The sequence below is a fragment of the Chelon labrosus genome (genome assembly GCF_963514085.1).
Source record: "Chelon labrosus genome assembly, chromosome: 1".
Lineage (NCBI taxonomy): Eukaryota > Metazoa > Chordata > Actinopteri > Mugiliformes > Mugilidae > Chelon > Chelon labrosus.
In genome coordinates this window covers 29,169,603-29,187,505 of record NC_140337.1, presented here as the reverse complement: position 1 = coordinate 29,187,505, position 17,903 = coordinate 29,169,603, and the positions used below count along the sequence as shown (strand labels likewise).

The 17,903-nt window shown below is 41.7% G+C and overlaps 1 protein-coding gene across 1 annotated transcript; it reads left to right on the top strand.

Annotated features, from left to right (window-relative positions):
* The first annotated feature begins 220 nt into the window (after nt 1-220).
* On the top strand, nt 221-2,371 carry LOC311485430 (ladderlectin-like). Its single transcript, XM_084540830.1, has 4 exons — nt 221-651; nt 753-887; nt 1,210-1,321; nt 1,518-2,371. Exons 1-4 carry the CDS (start codon nt 631-633, stop codon nt 1,586-1,588), a joined length of 339 nt encoding a protein of 112 aa, XP_084396956.1. The 5' UTR covers nt 221-630; the 3' UTR covers nt 1,589-2,371.
* Nucleotides 2,372-17,903: the final 15,532 nt, after the last annotated feature.

Sequence of the window (17,903 nt, the reverse complement as noted above, 5' to 3'; positions counted from 1 at the left end):
ATCGTCTTTTCCTTTATTGAATGTTCATCATGTGGGTGTTAAATATTTCCAACATGTCTGGTTCTCTTGACTGAAGCTAGAAATCAGCATCATCTCCACAATGAAGACGCTGCCAGTGATGGTGATTGTTTGTGTCGTGATGACTCTGACTGGAGCTGATGGTGAGTATATCGTAGAGTATCGTCTGCATACAGTGACATGAGACTCGTTACAGTAGTTAATGAATGCTGTGAAAATCTCTTCCAGCTCGTCCAAGAGCAAAGTCCAGTGATATTCAAACTGGTCAGTGGGTATTTCTCAAAGATTTCTACTGACATTTGATGCATGTTGTTGCTGTCATCCTTTGCAGTCAGACTAGTGTTGGCGTTTAGTTTCCCAGAAAGTCTTGATCACTAGTTAAGAATGGTTCAATCCCAAAACATAGTTACTAATAGACAACTGACAACTCATCAGTTTCAATTTATATTCGGCAAATACTTGCATTATTATATTATGTTTGAATGAAAGTCTATATATTAAACCTTTAACTGGAGACTGTTTTCAGCAAAGAGTCGCCTGATCAAGAGGTCCTTGCGTTGTCTTGGTTGGTTTGAGTACAATGGACGCTGTTTTCTCTACATTCCAAAAACCATGACTTGGGCTGAAGCTGAGGTAATCACTGAGTTTATTTTGTTATGTCTTGCATCCTTTTGGTTGTGAGTCCAGCTATTGCTTTGACAACTTTCATTTATCTCTGTTTATCTCCACTGCAGAAAAACTGTCAGTCCCTGGGTGGAAACCTTGCGTCAGTCCACGATGTCTTCGAGTACCATGAGATCCAGAGGCTGATAGTGATTAGCACTAATGGGTATCCAGACACATGGATTGGAGGCAGTGATGCTCAACAGGTATTTAGTTCATCATTTCAAATGAATAAATTATTTTAGTTTGTGTCCACCACCTCCTCCTATCCTCCTCCAGTTGTCATCTATCTTCATGCAGCATATTTTTATTTCAGTTACTGTGAATGCCCTCTGCTGACACCACATTCACAGTGTAACTAATGTTTTGCAGGTTTTTAGATTTTCCTATAAATCTATCTTTTCTTTGTTAAGAGTCATATAGAGAAAATATGAGATCAATTTGAATTGATGCACATTGACCAGTGTTTGTCAAGTATTTCCGAAATCACTGTTTAAAATTGAGAATCTATTTAAATCTGTGTTTTAGGAGAATTTCTGGCTGTGGAGTGATGGGACACCTTTCCAATATTTAAACTGGAATCCTGGAGAGCCCAATAACCAGGGGGGTTCACAGAGCTGCTTAATAATGAATTTCGCAGGTAAATACTTAAGTGCTTAATGTGTGACTGGTTCAATTGATAAATGGTAGAAGTTGATTGACTGAGAAATATTTGTTAGTAATGTTGTTAATACAAATATCAGATTATTTTATTTAGCATAAATGTAAACAGTTCAATTAGAATTATTTTAACTGATGGACTGATTTTCTTTTTTTTTTTTTTTTGGTAATTGCAGCGAACAGGGGCTGGGATGACGAGGGGTGTAATGTACAACGTCCGTCTGTTTGCACCAAGAAAACGGAATGAGTCCTGAAACAGAAGAATCTGTCACAAACACTGGTGGATGAGTCCTTGATGTTTGTGTTTTCATGCTCTTATTTCTTAAGCTAATCACTCTGGAGCCTCTTTATATTTCTTCTATTGCTGTAACGCAACTAAAGGAGTGAAGCGACAAGTCAAATAAACAGAAGCTGGGTCGTCTCAGAGGCTTTGTGCCTTTTTCTGAGAACAGACTGAATGTGTTATGAAAAGAACGCTATTAGCAAAACTTCCTTCTGCACAATGAACTCATCTTTACTGTTGTTCTGCAAAATTAAAAGCCTGAAGCATTGAAACAAGCATCTCTGTGTGTCTTGATTTGAAAACAGAACAAATGCCAACATAGAAGGTTCTATTAAACATGTGTTCATCTCCATAGATCAAAGAAAAGTCAAATGAGTTTACAGTAATAGTTGACGCACCTGACAGGCAGCTTGTAATCCATGTATCTGTCCACATGGTGGTGCTGTAGTTCATTTTATTAGCTCATCCCCTGCAGGATTAGAGACTGATGAGAGGAGGCATTAAACAGTTTGAAGGTTCAAAGTAGTTGATAGTGATTACTGTGTCGTGTTCTTGAAATGAAGAAGTCAATAAACTGAATCAGTTTTGTCTTCAAGAGAGCATCTCTACCTGTTGGTCAGTATGGCTTACTGCAGGATGCTCTTGCTCTGCATAAATTTCTACAGGAACTCGTCTTTTTAATAATTTTTTTGAAATCCAGTGTATTTTCCTCTCACATGTCACTCTTGTGATGCATTTTGCACCCTCTGGATACCTTCATGGCAAAAATGTACACAAATGTGCAAAAAACAGCCATAAAATCCTCATACATCAAAATTTTGTATCTGTTTTTTTTTTTTTTCATAAATCACTTAAACAACTTCATACCTGCTGAAAACTACCAACATTTCAATAGTTTTCAGGATTTTAACCCCTTAAATGCCAGTCTGAAAATATGAAGTATTAAATGTTTTTACAAAAAATACACAAAAACTGATTTATTTTCCATGAAATAAAAAGTAGGGGACGGGGCTTTGGTGGTGATTAGAGTCTTGAATATGTCAACAATTAGCAATAAAATTAATTTGATTGCATTAGTATTTTTTTGTATAGTATTTCCTCTGGACACCTTTGTGGTCAAAAATTCCCCATAGACTCACATTATATCCACATCTTTTAATCGCACTGCCATTCCGGTATAAAACCATGCAATCTGCAATGTTAGCATTTCATTTAGGAGAAAAGTAGTGATATTTGACATTTTTACTGTATTTGATCAGATTCAACCATTATCCTATTGTAGGCCGATCAGGGTAGGACTTCTGTTAGGCAAACACAGACAATTGGCTGGGGCCCCGAAATTTTCAGGGGCCCCCCAAACGTCTCATAAAAACTGATTAATAAAGGTTTCTTCGATTGAAAGCAGTTGTTATTGGTTTAGCCTTAATTCGTGCGCTTAAAAATACATAAAAATGCTTAATCTATCATCATGATCGTTTTGACTGCTCCCCCCTCCCTTCTTATGCAATGGACTATTCCATGTTACTGCGCATGTGCAGGTTTGAGTCAGGAACCACGGTACCAAAACAAACTTGTTGGCGCGGTTTTGAGTTTGAGAAAAGTGAAGCGGAGTTATCCGAGTGGAGCGGAGAAGAGGAGAAGGCGAGAGGAAAATAAAACAGTTTTTTGCCAAAACTACAAAAGCTGTCAACATTTTTCACAGTGACACCGAATCTAGGTACTCGACAACAGCAAGAACCAGACGCTCTTGCCAGTAGTAACACTGACGGCAGTGCTACTACTGTTACTGTTACTGCTACTAACAGTAACAGTGTTACTACCAGTAGTCGCACTGCTGGTAGTGTCAGCCGAGGAGGAGATGAAGTGGAGAGTGACACAAGTGTCGCTTTTCATCATGAATATGTGAGTATTAAAGCGGTCGAAATGGTGAACTATATTAAATGCTGATTAATGTTCTTATCAATTTAGAGTGAAAGCGTTGAGATGATTCACTTGTTAGATAATCTTAAAGAAAGATTTTAAGGACTTTATCGAGCTCAGGAAATAGGAGAATCACACTCATTCCAAGGTTTGCTGAGGCAAAGGCTCGGAAGGTCAGATTTTAGTGTGATTTTAAGTCTCATGCACAGACATGACCTGAAAAAAACAACAACAACAAAAAAAAACAACAACAATGAAAACAAATATGACCTGATGGTACACGAGTAGGAGTACACTTTGCGGCATTTAGTAAGGAAAGAAAAATAGCAACATACAACTCTCGTGCAGTGGTTTTCAAAGTGGGGGCCGCCAGGGGGCGCTAGGGGGGCCTCAGACAATTGCAGGGAAGATAAGAAAAAAAAATTGAAAAATGAAAAAAATATAATCGAATTATTTTTAACCATTATTATAAAATATAATCTAATTGTTTTTTTTTTTAAATCATTATCATAAAACGTAATTATTTATAATATGTCATATCTAAATGGGTTAGGGTTAGGGTTCTGATTCCCTGCCAGTCAAAACATCGTTCATGTCCTCATAGTCTGTGTAGACCTGGCGGTTTGCGCCATTTATCAAGCTGCTTTGCTCCTCAAGCTAGCATGTAGCTAGCGCAAAATGGACAGGTTTTTGACAAGAAAGAGACCGAAGGAACTGACCAACAGCCCTGTCGTGGAGGACGCTGCTGCTGCAAAAAAAAAACCTAAGAACTCCTGGCCAACTAAAATCAGAAAATATGAGGCAGCACTTATGCTAAACAAATGTAATAGTTATTGAATAGTGAATAAAAGTAAGAAACATTATAAAAGATGACGTTTCTTTACATATTTTGTGGCATTGTCTGTAGGTTTGCAAAGGGGGTCCCTGGCCAGAAGCTAATGCTGTTTGGGGGGCCTTGGCATGGAAAAGTTTGGGAACCCCTGCTCTAATGTACTCCCCACGACAATACAGTTTTATACATGATAACGATGGTATCATGATACAGTGATTCTGAGATACTCTGTTCATCACAAGACAATTTATCTATGATATATCATGATGTATGTGTAACAGAAGAGGAAAAAAATATTCCTGAGAAGGCGAAAAGTATTTGTTCACAGTATTTGTATTTATTCAATACATCTGTCTTGCAAAGTGCAGCGCCACAAAGCAGAACATTTATGGCCTTAAATGTGCAAATTAAATTTTCATAAGAATAAATAAATAAATACATGCAAAAAATATACATTCCAGTTCTTAATAAGCATGTAGAACTTTTTTTATGTAAACAACAAAAGACAGTAAGAAGAAAAAACACCATGTAACGGGTGAATATTGAACTGAAAAGTCACAGTGTATTCCACTGTATTCCACCGTGGTTCAGTCCTTTGGGGACATGTCTGCAGTGTAGGGATGCAAATTATCAAGTAATTCATTAATCGATAGTTGTTTCATCTCATCGATCGATGATCGATTAATTGATAAGCGGCAATTTTTCTGAGAAGCTAAATTGAGGGCAGGGAATAACATTTTGGTAGCATATCAAACATATTCTGAATAGAAAATATCAAAATATTACACAGGCTACCTAACATGAAAATAAATTCTCGCTTCTCATCTGCGACATTGGAAACATTAATAGCAGCAGCATAAAAAAAATACAAAATACAAAAAAATACATTCCTGAATAGAAGAATTGTAGGCTACTTTAACATGATAACAAAATAAATTAGTGCACTGTCTCTTAGCAGAATAATAAAAATAAATAAAATAAATTCTGAAAAGTAAATAAGGTGTCACATGTGGACTATTAGCAGTATTTATAATCCCCCTTAAACTGGGAAATGGGACATTATCACAATAACATTAGTAGACCAGGACTGGACGGTCGTAGTTAACTTAAAATATAGGCTGCCTGATGACAGATGTGTTTGCAATTAATTGCAATTAATTAATTTTAATCGAGTAATTTCGTATCGACAATTAATCGATAATCAATTAATTGCTTGCATCCCTACTGCAGTGTATTTGTGTTTATGTATGTGTGTGTGCAGCTGCAGTCCACCTGTATTTTAACTGATTTAAGTCCCTGTCCTCAGTATCCTGTTCTTCAACATGGCCTCAGCCCTCAGCAAAATCCACCTTCACCTAGCATGCCTTTCAATGGCTGCCTTTCCTTGTGTGCTAACGTCCACATCACAGCGACAAAGTGTGCAATACGCATGCAAATCGTCTTTGCTACTCTTGCTGACAAACGTGTGCTCTTTTGACCATTCGGCATTAAATGAGGTCCGTCTTTTCGGCATGTGTTATAACATTCAGTTAACGAGATGAGTGACACAGCTAGCACATGGCAACAGGGGACGGCTTGTTTACATTTTCAACCAATGAGAAATCAGCGAATTGAGCGACACCGCTTTTAGCCTATCATTTTTAACCAATCTTTTTTTTTTTTTTAACCGAAAGTCTTACACCATTGGACGATATGCAGCGTTGCGTTCAGGTGCAACTCCAAAAAGGAGGACAAATAAGCGTCCGGACAAGGCATTTAAATTCTGGACTGTCCGGCCTAAATCCGGACGTACGGTCACCCTATACAAGAGGAGAGGAAATAAAAAGTGAAAGAACCCAAAGGAGGAAAAATGAGAAAAGGGACAGGAAGACAGAGAAAGGGAGATGAAGAAAACATCAGAAAGAGAAAAGGGAGAAGGAAAGAAAGACAAAAGGTAAATTTGATAAAATTATACTGTTAAAATGTTTGCTCTCATAATTGACCTTGTTATCTTTTGTGATGTCGTCTCTTTTTAGTAACACAAGATACAACAATGTCCAGGCTGAACCTAGTCGCTGCTGCCCACATTGAAGACCTTGTGTTGAGGTGAGAATAAAACTTTTGTCAGTGCAGTACAAGAATGTGGAGGTCCCCAATGACTGGGTTTGCCTTGGGCCCCCAAATGACTAAATACGCCCCTGCAGGAAAACTGTTAACAGTCATAACAGGATACTCATTACTTTGTGTTACAGGTTTCCCCAATGTCATTGTCACTGGACTGCACACACATCCGGATAAAATCCCCCTCAGGTGCCCATGAGACTCCAGAGTCTTTCGGACCTCTGAAATCTATCAGCGCCGATCACAAGGTGAGCTACACAACCCCTATTAATAACCACTTTTTACATCATGGCTGTGTCAAGAATGTCACTCTGTTTATGAGGTTGTAATGATGAGATTTTGTGTTGACAGGTGAATTCTCTGGTGTGTTGCCGGGAGACAGGGGGTATGCCTGCCGGCCTTTTCTCCTGACACCATTCACAGACCCCCAGGAACCACAGCAGGCCTACAACCATGCCCATGCCAGGACCAGGGCCAGAGCTGAAATGACCTTTGGCCTCCTGAAGGCACACTTTCAGTGTCTTCACAAATGGCATGTGACATTACTGTGGCTTGTGCTGTCCTCCACAATGTGGCCTGCCTGAGGAAGGAGAGGGCCCCCAGAGTGCCACCAGCCATGGACCGGGACAATCCTGCAATCTTCCCTGATGACGACAGTGGTCGGCTGGTGAGGGACCAATATGTGTTAAATTATGTTAGTTAATATGCATGCTTTAAATTTCAGTTAAATATATCCTGCAATGGCAGAGGAATTTGTGTTTGTGTGTTTTTTTTTTTTTTTTTTTTTAAATTTAGATTGATTTGGCCTCTTATGATGTTTGTGCTTTATACTGTGTGTATACAAGCTTGCAGGGAGGCTACTGCATCCATTCATTTGTCTGTTCATTTGATGTGTATGGATTTGTCCTGCATTTATTTCAGTGTGCAGACATGCGGGGTGTTTTATATACAGACCTTTGAATGTGTATTTATCCTTGTGTTGTATAATATGCTTTGATTCTGTGCTTTCTATCTTGTAGCGTCACTGTGTGACTTCAGTTTTGAAAGGAGCTGATGGTTTACCTGTTTTGATTTATCCTTATTCAATAAAGGAACATAATGTTACACTTTGATGTGTATTTATATTTATATGGGATGTGTATTTTATTGACCACTTACTGTGATTTTCTTTTTTTATTAATTCGTGCATTTTTACACAAAGAAAGAGTTTAACATTTTCCCTGTATACCCACTATACCTCACCACTATCAGTAGTGGGCACTGGTAAAAAGTCGCTGTTGTTTGCGTACTTTTGATTTAAGGTCCGCTACGATAGCAGACCTTGCAGCTTCAATATACTTCTCGTATTTAGCTTTGTGCAACGTGTTGTAGCGGCGACTTAAATTGAAATCTTAGCAGATATCTCATAGCAGATAATGTCTCTAAGCAGATAATGTCTCATAGCAGATAATGTCTCTAAGCAGATAATGTCTCTAAGCAGACTTAGCACATATGTAGGTTAGCTCCACAGAATAAATCTCCATGGTAACTTATACCATAACATATCCTACTGCCCCCTATCCCGCTTTTGTGCAACCGGATCATGGATGAGTTGAGCCAGGATAACCAAGATATCCTGGCTTAATCCCTTATCCTAGTTTTGTGCAATGGGCCCCTGGTATCATCCGTTTACCTGCATGTAACCAAAGCCTGCTCACACATGACTGGTCAATATTACTGGGACTAGAAACAGAGACCAGGACGATTCAGGAACCAAACTCTTTCCAGAGATCTATTAACTCTGCTCCACCACTGACGTATAGACTCCTTCCTCCATTTGGGACATTGCTCTGAGAAGTTGATTCTCATCATCAGAGTCTAATCACCAACAAATTCTTAGCTCTAAACTCTTACTGTGTTAATTTTTTCCTCTTTCTTTATTGAACTGCATCATTACTGTCAGCATATTTACAGGTTTTTTTCTCTTCTTAACACCTCTGGTGGAAATGTTTGAGAAACAAAGGAGTGGACGACCACAAACAGTTTGCTGCTATTTGTAAAAGCTGACACATCTCACAACAAGATACACCCTAAGAGCAGCCAAATGAGACCACACTATACTGAGAAGTGCCACTATCACACCATCTGATCAGACGACAGGTCAGATTTTTTCTGCTCTGCAGAGAGCTGTGTATCACTCAGCCATAACCAAAACAGAACAAGTCAGATAGTCCACCTGACATCGCGGTGGAAACCACAGAACCACACAAGAACAAAACAACAAATAAGACCAAAGTTTATTGATCCTGCAGAGAAACCAGACCGTTGCTGCGGTGACGAGAGCAGAGTAAAAAAAAAAATCACAAATAAAATACAAGTCACTGAGTTAGTACATTACTGGAGATATAAAAGAACTGGATGTTATCATTAGAAATAAACAGAAATAAATTGATGACAATAAGTCAATAGTGAAACACTGAAAGAGCAGAAAACTATAATATATATCACTGCAGTACATGTTGTAAATATGCCGTTATTTTGAAGTTGTATACAAATGAACATGTTTTTCAGAGCTGTACTGTGGTCTGAGGGGCTGAGGGGACCAGTCAGAGTCCAGCAGCTGGACATCAGCGGTTGGACCGGTGGACTAAGGAGTAGACGACTGCTGACTCTGGTGAAAACTCTGAACACAGACACACAGAGATAAAACAAAATGAGACACAGTTGTAGGATTCCAGGTCTTCTAACAAATTCAAAACAGGCCTCAGATCCAGTCTGGTTAAGTTAGTCTAAACTGTATCATCTGTAAAACACACATGCTTCCACAAAGACACTCTCTGCACTTTAGTTGTGTTTTGAACTGTCCAGGAAAATGACAAAAAGACAAACGTCAAGACACAACCTGGAAGCCACTGAGCTGAAAACATGAAGTCACTGATCAGGTGAACAATCAAAATCAAATAAATGACAAGTGTGCACAGGCGCCGACTTGATGCAGTCAACATACTGAGTAAAATTAGTCAGTGTATTTATCATAGGGACATGATTGAAATCACCAGAGACTACTATCAGCGCATTCGGATGTTTGGTCTGCAGTTTTGCGGCGTGAGTGACGTCACATGCCACTGTCGGGTTCGCAGATGGTGGGATGTAAACAGTGACGGCGATAACATGGGTAATTTCCCTCGGCAGGAAATACGCCCTGAGCCCCACAGCCAGCAGTTCGATATCAGGGCAGCAGACATGTTCCTTGATGGTGATGTGGCCGCTTGTTGCTGGTGCTCCCGACCGACTTTCTAACTTTTGTAAATATTTCTTCGAAACTTTTTCTTGTTTAGCACGCAAATATACAGCATATTTGTTAGTTTCTTTGTTTTACAAAGATGCTTCTCACAGGACTTTTATTCACTATCCTGGTCACAAATGGACTGTTGTTTGGAGACCATTCTGCTTTCGGACAACAACGGGACGCAGCCATTGTTTACAGTCGGGATCAGCTGTTTGACCTGAGACAAGCCGTCACAGATCATGGCTACACCACAGACCTCATCCCCGAGGAAATAAAGAGAAAACGACGGGGGAGAAGAGGTAGGGGATGGAGGACGAGGCAGAAGAAGGCAGCGGCGAGGAGGGAGAGAAAGAGATTTAAGCCGTGTCTTCCCTCCGTTATCATGGGAAATGACCGCTCGCTGGCTAACAAAATGGGTGAGCTGGAAGCGTTAGTCAAGACCCAACGGGAGTTTCGTGAGTGCAGCATCATGTGCTTTACGGAGACGTGGCTGCACCGTGACATCCCTGACCAGAATGCCACCATCAACGGCTTCCAGACTGTCCAGGCAGATCGGGACATCACGGCAAGTGGTAAGCGGAAAGGAGGCGGGCTTGCCATCTTTGTCAACAACAGGTGGTGTAACCCAAACCGCATCACCATCAAGGAACAAGTCTGCTGCCCTGATATCGAACTGCTGGCTGTGGGGCTCAGGCCGTATTTCCTGCCGAGGGAAATTCCCCATGTTATTGCCGTCACTGTTTACATCCCGCCGTCTGCGAACCTGACTGTGGAGGGGGCGTGGTGCATCAGCTGCAGGAGAGACGTGTGGAGAGGGCTCAGGAGAGCAGCACCAGGTGAGAGTGATTGGCATACCTGCATCCTGTTAGACTAATCACTCTCTCCTTTTAACACAGTAGCGTGTTGGACCTGGAGGAGAGACCAGTCTCTCACATTGGCCAATGTGCCGTACTAAGATGCCACTGTGGGTTCTTCAACAGATAATCACTCGGACAGCGATGACTTCTAGTTTCTTTATTGATATCACAACCTATACATATATTTCTCTGTCGTTCGCAGGCGTACCGAAGTTCTCTCGCTGCTGACAGCCGTGTGTGTGTATCTCTCAGTTGTGACTGGTCTCTCCTCCACATTTAGAGGCCCTGTCCAACTGAGAAACCCTACCAAACCTATGGTCATGTGATATGACGATTAACGTACAATCTAAATGAACTAAATAAATACTGCTGGCTTGTAGGCCCACAGAGTAGCAGAGGATACTTCAAACCTTGTGAAATATAAGCTAACCAAATGCAGCTGGTATGTCCCGCTCAGCAGCTAACCAAACAAAGAAACATCTCAACCAACCAACATGAAGACATCAGATACCTGGCCTAGTCAACAGCAGTACGCAGCATGTCATTGGGGTTTTCAAGTGGGCACCTCCTTTCATCAATGTTTTGTTAAGTTAGGCCCATGACACCTCGAGAAGGCTTAACAGTGAATTCCAGTGTCCTGGAGTCCCCCCCCCCCCCCAATGCCGCCACTGTAAAACCCAGTTTTCCTCACCATTCAGTGACTATCAACAACTAATAATATTTCAATAATTAGCCTTGTCCTTTTATGAATCCCGACCCAAACAAACAAATCTACCATGGTTTGCCCCATTGATGCGGACTGAACCACGAACCGATCTACGACATCTATCATGATTTGCAAACACACTAAAGAAGCCAGCATGCTTCCTACGTTACCAGAGCCACTCGCTCTCTCTCTCTGCTGCCCGGGACATGTTGCATACCGCAGTCCTCTGGCTTTTTCCACGTATGCCCAGCTCGTTCAGAAGAGCAATCACCAATTTTCCCACAAATCCACGGCAACCCACTTCTACTCGGCAGACATGAGCCCTCCAGCCATTCTGCTCTGCGTCTGCTGCTAACTCTGCATACTTAGCTCCCTTACGCTCGTTAGCCTCCTCAACTATATCTTCCGATGGGACAGCGAGTTCTATGAAATACACTACTTTCTCTGGCTCAGACCACAACAGCAGATCTGGCCGTAGTCGGGTGCTAGCTATCTCGGCTGGAATAACCAGCTGTTCATTTAAATCCGCCGTCATTTCCCAGGCTCCTCCTACTCTTAGTTGTTCCGTGTTATGCCTGATGCCTGCTAGTCTAGCCTTTTCTCCCTCCCTTACAAACTTAATGCTTCTATTCTCTCTGTTAACGGCCATTGAATTTGCATTCACCCATTTTTCCTCAGTTGCAACTGCTAAACATTTCTGTATCTGATTGTGACGCCAGGTGTAACGTCCTTGGGAAAGACTAACCTTACAACCTGTCAGAATATGGCTAAGTGTACATACACAAGTGCACACAAAACACCATGTCATTGAATCCAAGCACACCCACAACACACTGGAACTCTCTCTGAGCCCTGACTGGTGGAAAAAACTCTAGGAGTCTAATGAAAGCTGGCCCCAGTGTCCATCAGTAGTATTACACATGAACCCACTGCCATGGTAGCTTCACTGCTCAGCTCTTTAAACCACATCAGCACTAATGCCATCAGCATCTCATCAAACCGACTCCTAATATTCACAGAACAGTAGTGGATGATATACACATAAATTGGTTCACATTTGTTCCACATTGAATGAAATCCTGCTGCTATCAAAGTGACTTCAATCTCCACAGCACAGGATGATTCATGTTTAATGTCATCTGATCAAACTGTTTTCATCTGATAAGACAGAAAAGATAATGTATAATCGATAATAAGAATATTTGATAACAGAGTTGTATCTTTAGGCAGCATGTGAAGACAAGGCTCAAATCTGTTTTAGGTAAAACTAAGACCAGGTTGAACATCCTGACATCATTCCACTCTGTTACTCTGATCTCTTTAAAGGAATTAATCAACACGTGTTCTCTTTCATTGTGAGAGGCAATAGATCTATCTAATTCACACGTCTGAACTATGAGTCACAATGTGCCCTGTTTAGCTTTAGCTTAGCTTAGCTTAGCTTAGAGACTGGAAGCTGTGTCAACAGCTGAAGGTAAAGAGCATCTGTACATCAGGTCTTTTTTGGTCTGATGTCTATTTGTCCATGAGTGACGTTCTCTGCACCTGGATCACTGTCTGGAAAATAAAATACACAAGAGTTCCATTAATGAACGTTCTGTGTTCAGTCAGGATGATCTGTTCCTGGAGTAGGGACTTTATTGAATGTGTGCTGTTCCTGCTTCTCTATCTTCTTTGTCTCACGCTGTTAAAATAAACTGTCCAATGATCTTTCTGTCTCTCTGTTCATTAAATATGTTTGAATCCTCTCCATCGCCACCTCATCCTTCTGGCTGTCCAGAGAGTCTTAGCTGTAGTTTCCACCAGTGATCTGGTGTCTGGGAACACATCAGGTGTCATCTGTTTACCTGCATGTAACGAAAGCCTGCTCAAAAATGAAATGATTGGTCAATATTACCGGGACTAGAAACAGAGACCAGGACGATTCAGGAACCAAACTCTTTTACTGAGATCTTTCCAGAGATCTATTAACTCCGCTCCACCACTGACGTCTAGACTCCTTCCTCCATTTGGGACATTGCTCTGAGAAGTTGATTCTCGTCATCAGAGTCTAATCACCAACAAATTCTTAGCTCTAAACTCTTATTGTGTTCATTTTTTCCTCTTTATTAAACTGCATCATTACTGTCAGCATATTTACAGCAGCAGGTCTTTACAGTTTTTTTCTCTTCTTAACACCTCTGGTGGAAATGTTTGAGAAACAGAGGAGTGGACGATCACAAACAGTTTGCTGCTATTTGTAAACATATCTCACAACAAGATACAAAACTCACACAATGTACACCCTAAGAGCAGCCAAATGAGACCGCACTATACTGAGAAGTGCCACTATCACACCATCTGATCAGACTACAGTGCAGTGCAGTCAGCAGGAGGAAGTTGCTGCTGTGGTTTTACATGCAGAGTTCAAAAGTTCTACATTAATAACTGGATCAAGAGACAGTTTGAGAGGCTGACAACTCCCAGCAGAGGATCTCTGTTCTCATCAGTCTGTCTCTTTATTCTCTCATGGTTTCAGAAAGTCTAATTCCATCCTCACAACAAACCAGTATGAATGGATCCTACTAACAACTACTGAGTGTGGACCAGAGCTCAGAGTTAAACACTAACTACACATCAGTTAATCACAATGTGACACTGAGTCCAACACACACTGACCTGCATTAAAGTCCATCAATAGCAGCTGGACTCTGCTTGATCTTCATTTAAATCAGTCAGAAGCTTTAGTTGATCAGATACATCAGATTTTTATATTCTGAGACCTAGATATGAAAGAATGAAAGCTTTTCACAGTCCATGTTGTTTCCCTGACAACTGCTGTTTCTATCATTGTTGTCACATGAGGCTCTAATGAGTCTATAAAGTCTTATTAATTAACTCTAATTCATAATAAGGTAAAATCCACAGAACTCTGTCCATCATAAACTGTTTTCTTTTTACCTGTTCAAACCTATGATGACCTCCTGTGTTAGGAGATTATTAAGACATTAAGGATTATTGTTGTGACTTTTTATAGTTAAGTTCTGAGGAAGAAGCTGAGCCACTTAGTTGATGAGTGAGTTTCACGTCCCAATGAACGCTGCTTTGTCCTGGATCATGAGTCCACGTCCTGCATGTCTCTCTTACTCACTCATTTGTTCTTTCTTCGATGTATATATTGTGATTTTATTTATTATCTTGTAAATGAATGTTTCTGAATAAATAAGCTGGTGTGTTTAGTGATGGACAGAGTGAACTTTGCCATCCTCTACTGTATAGGTCATGGAGGCGCCAGTAGTCGCAGCGGCCTGGTGTTCTCCTTTAGTCAGCAGCTGTATGATGAGAACGGTTTACTCTAGAGCTGAACTCATAACAAAATGAAAATGGACTGGCTGGACTCCGGAAGGGTTCGATTCATTCCCGGAGATGATACGCCGACAAAGACAAACCGAAAGGGAACGACATTGAAAATCGGGCATCCGAGCCTGCGGCTCCTCACGATCCCCAGTGTTTTTCTCACCGACACCCGTTCCCTGCTTAATATAAGGGACGATACCAAATTACAGATTATCAACCACCGGATGGACAGCTGCATAACAATAATAACAGAGATGTATCTGCATAAAAACATCCCGGACTCAGCCGTTCCGACCGTACTTCAGACACCGGTAAGAAAAGAGGAGGGGGAGTGTGCCTACGTTGTACAGACACTGTTGTCCTGACCTGGAATTTCTTTCACTCAAGTGCAGGCCTTTCCATCTGCCCAGGGAAACCACCGCTGTGTTTGTCACTGTTGTTCACCAGAGAGCTAATGCTAACATAGCAATTAACTATAGCTATATAACTATTAGCTATATGTTAGCATCAGCAGACAACAAGACAAACACCCTGATGTCTTTTTCATTGTAGCTGGTGACTTCAATCACGCCAGTCTGAAGACGGTGCTTCCTAAATTTTATAAAAATGTAGACATCAATACAAGGAAAGGCAGAACACTTGACCAAGTCTACACCAGCAAGCCTGACCCTCCCCACACCTTGGACATTCAGACCATCTATCCCTGTTCTTAACACCGGCTTATGGGCCCCTCATCTGCAGATCAAAACCACAGTACAAGACAGTGTGGTGTTGGACTGAGGAGGCTACTTTGTCTTTGTAAGACTGTTTTGAGGACACTGTGAGGAAGCTCTTTGAACCACCAGACATTGAGGCCTAGACCATACAGCAGGTCCAGGGTTTTGTTGTCACGGGTGTGGCAATACACATACTGGGTGAAGTCTGTGAGGGTTCTGTCCAAGGTGACATGCTTGAAGTCCCCATTTATATGACGGGCCTCAGCTGATGGGGGGATGTAGGTGGTGATCACTATGGCGGACGTGAACTCCCAGGGCAAATAATAGGGACGCAACCCTACAGCCAGCAGTTCCACGTTTGGGCTACAGAGACGTTCCTTCACGCAGATGTGTCCGCTACACTCCGATTACACCAACGCTCATTCACATACAGCGCAATCCCGCCTCCACTCTTCTTACTGCTATAGTGACGTCTCCGTCCGCCCTCACAGTCACAAAGCCAGGTGATGCGATGCTGTGGTCCAGGATGTGCGAGTGCAGCCATGTCTCCATAAAATTCAATAAGCTGCACTCACGGAATTCCCTCTGGGTGTTATTCAGCACTGCCAGTTCGTCCAGCTTGTCTGCGAGGGAGCGAACGTTCCCCATGATGATCGCAGGAACGGCAGGCTTATATCTCCTCTTGCCTTCGCTTACTTCACTTTCCAGCCCTGCAACCCCGGCGTCTCCTCTGTATCTCCTCAGGGATTTCAGGCCTGGCTCCAGGCGGCAATACAGGTTTACACAGTGCTAACAGCTGGTTGCGAGTGTAAACAATGGTCATGCCCCCTGTGCGTAACCCTCCGTTACAAAAAAATAACTCCAAAAAAAACCTCAAAAATAAAAACACAAAAAAGTGACGAAAGAAAACACGCACGCACTCAGGAGCTGCAGCAACAGGCGTCCACCCACAACGGCGCCAAGACACGAATAAACGTTAAAAAAGTTAAAATACAATGAGCAGATAGAGGCCAACTTCAGAGCAAACAACCCCCGCTCAATGTGCAAGGCATCCAGAACAAGACAACTCCCCCATCTACACCTCTCTGCTAAATCAACTCAACACCTTTTTCACACACTTTGAAAAGGACAGCAGACAGGCAGAGGGCACACTGTCAACAGCATAGGAACACGATCAGCCCCTCACCCTTCAGCAACACCAGGTACTACGGGTCCTGCAGGGACTATCTATCCAAACGCCCCCATATACTCACCCCCCCTCTAAATTTTTTATATCAAGTATATCATTTCTCATTGATAGTGTTGTGAAGAGCTAAACAGTATATCAGTTGGGGCCTGGAACCATTTGATGACATTAGCAGCACTAAGTCTACCCTGTTGTTCAAGTAGGGAGCTAGACCATAACATCTTTCCATTTTTGGAAGGTAGCATGTTTACTGGTGGTTGAGAGACAACAGGAGGGTCAACTCTGAGGGTCTCATTCTGAACAGAGGAGGATGTCTTATTATCAGGGTCCTCCTCGACAACGTCCTCTGTCTCAGACACATTCTCACATTGAAAGAGAGAGAGCAGAAAGATAGAGCACACAGAGCACCAAGAGAAATTCAGCAGCCCTATGTTGAGCGAACTATCCCACATAGCAGAGACATTTGGCCCAGATCTGGCTTGAAGCCGGCACAGGTGGCGTTCACTCGGCACTAGCATACAGCATGTGAACCGGACATGGCCCAGATGCGGCAAAGGCGGCACTGTCTTGACTCTGGCAGACAGATGTGGGCCACTTGTGGAGTGCAGTATTTGGCCCACATATCAAATTAGACCTCTGGGCCACATAATGTAAGGCCCGTCTCATCCCACCCTGAAAGTTAAGTTTTAGATATTTTTAAGTGAGTTGTTGTTTAACATCACAGATTTAATAAAAATAAATAAATTAAATATTCTTATGATATATTATCGATGTCAATAAAAATTAACAATAGCGTTCTAGTCGAAACAGGACGGATATCACAATATCCGGTTGATCTGAAATTTTAAAGTTAAATCTTGCAACAGCGGACTTTCAACGGTCAACCAGCTATCCACTTGTTCAAATTCTTGAGCCACTTAACGTAGGCCACGTAAGTACCGGTCCAGGTGACTGACGCGACCGACGTCACTGTGGCCAGAGCTGATAGCTGCCCATGCACTCCGGTGAGACAGACAACAAAGACGTGGTGAGTGAAATGCATCAGTTTACGATAACGTTTAATATCTTCCTGCCCCCTTTTTGAATATTGTACAATTGCATGTTATAGTGACCTAGGTATCATCCAAAACAACCATAACAAATGTGTGTAAAATGTTGATATTTTTTATATGTTTTATACAGCTAAAAGAACCTGGGGTTAAATTAACCCCAAAGAACATTGATGCAAGCAACATGGGTACACATGGGCATCATGTTGACCCCATTAAATTAGGAAAAGTCATTAAATATAAAGCAAAAAACAAAAACAAAATGATTTAGAGACGTTAAACATTAAATGGTAGTCATATTGACCCCAA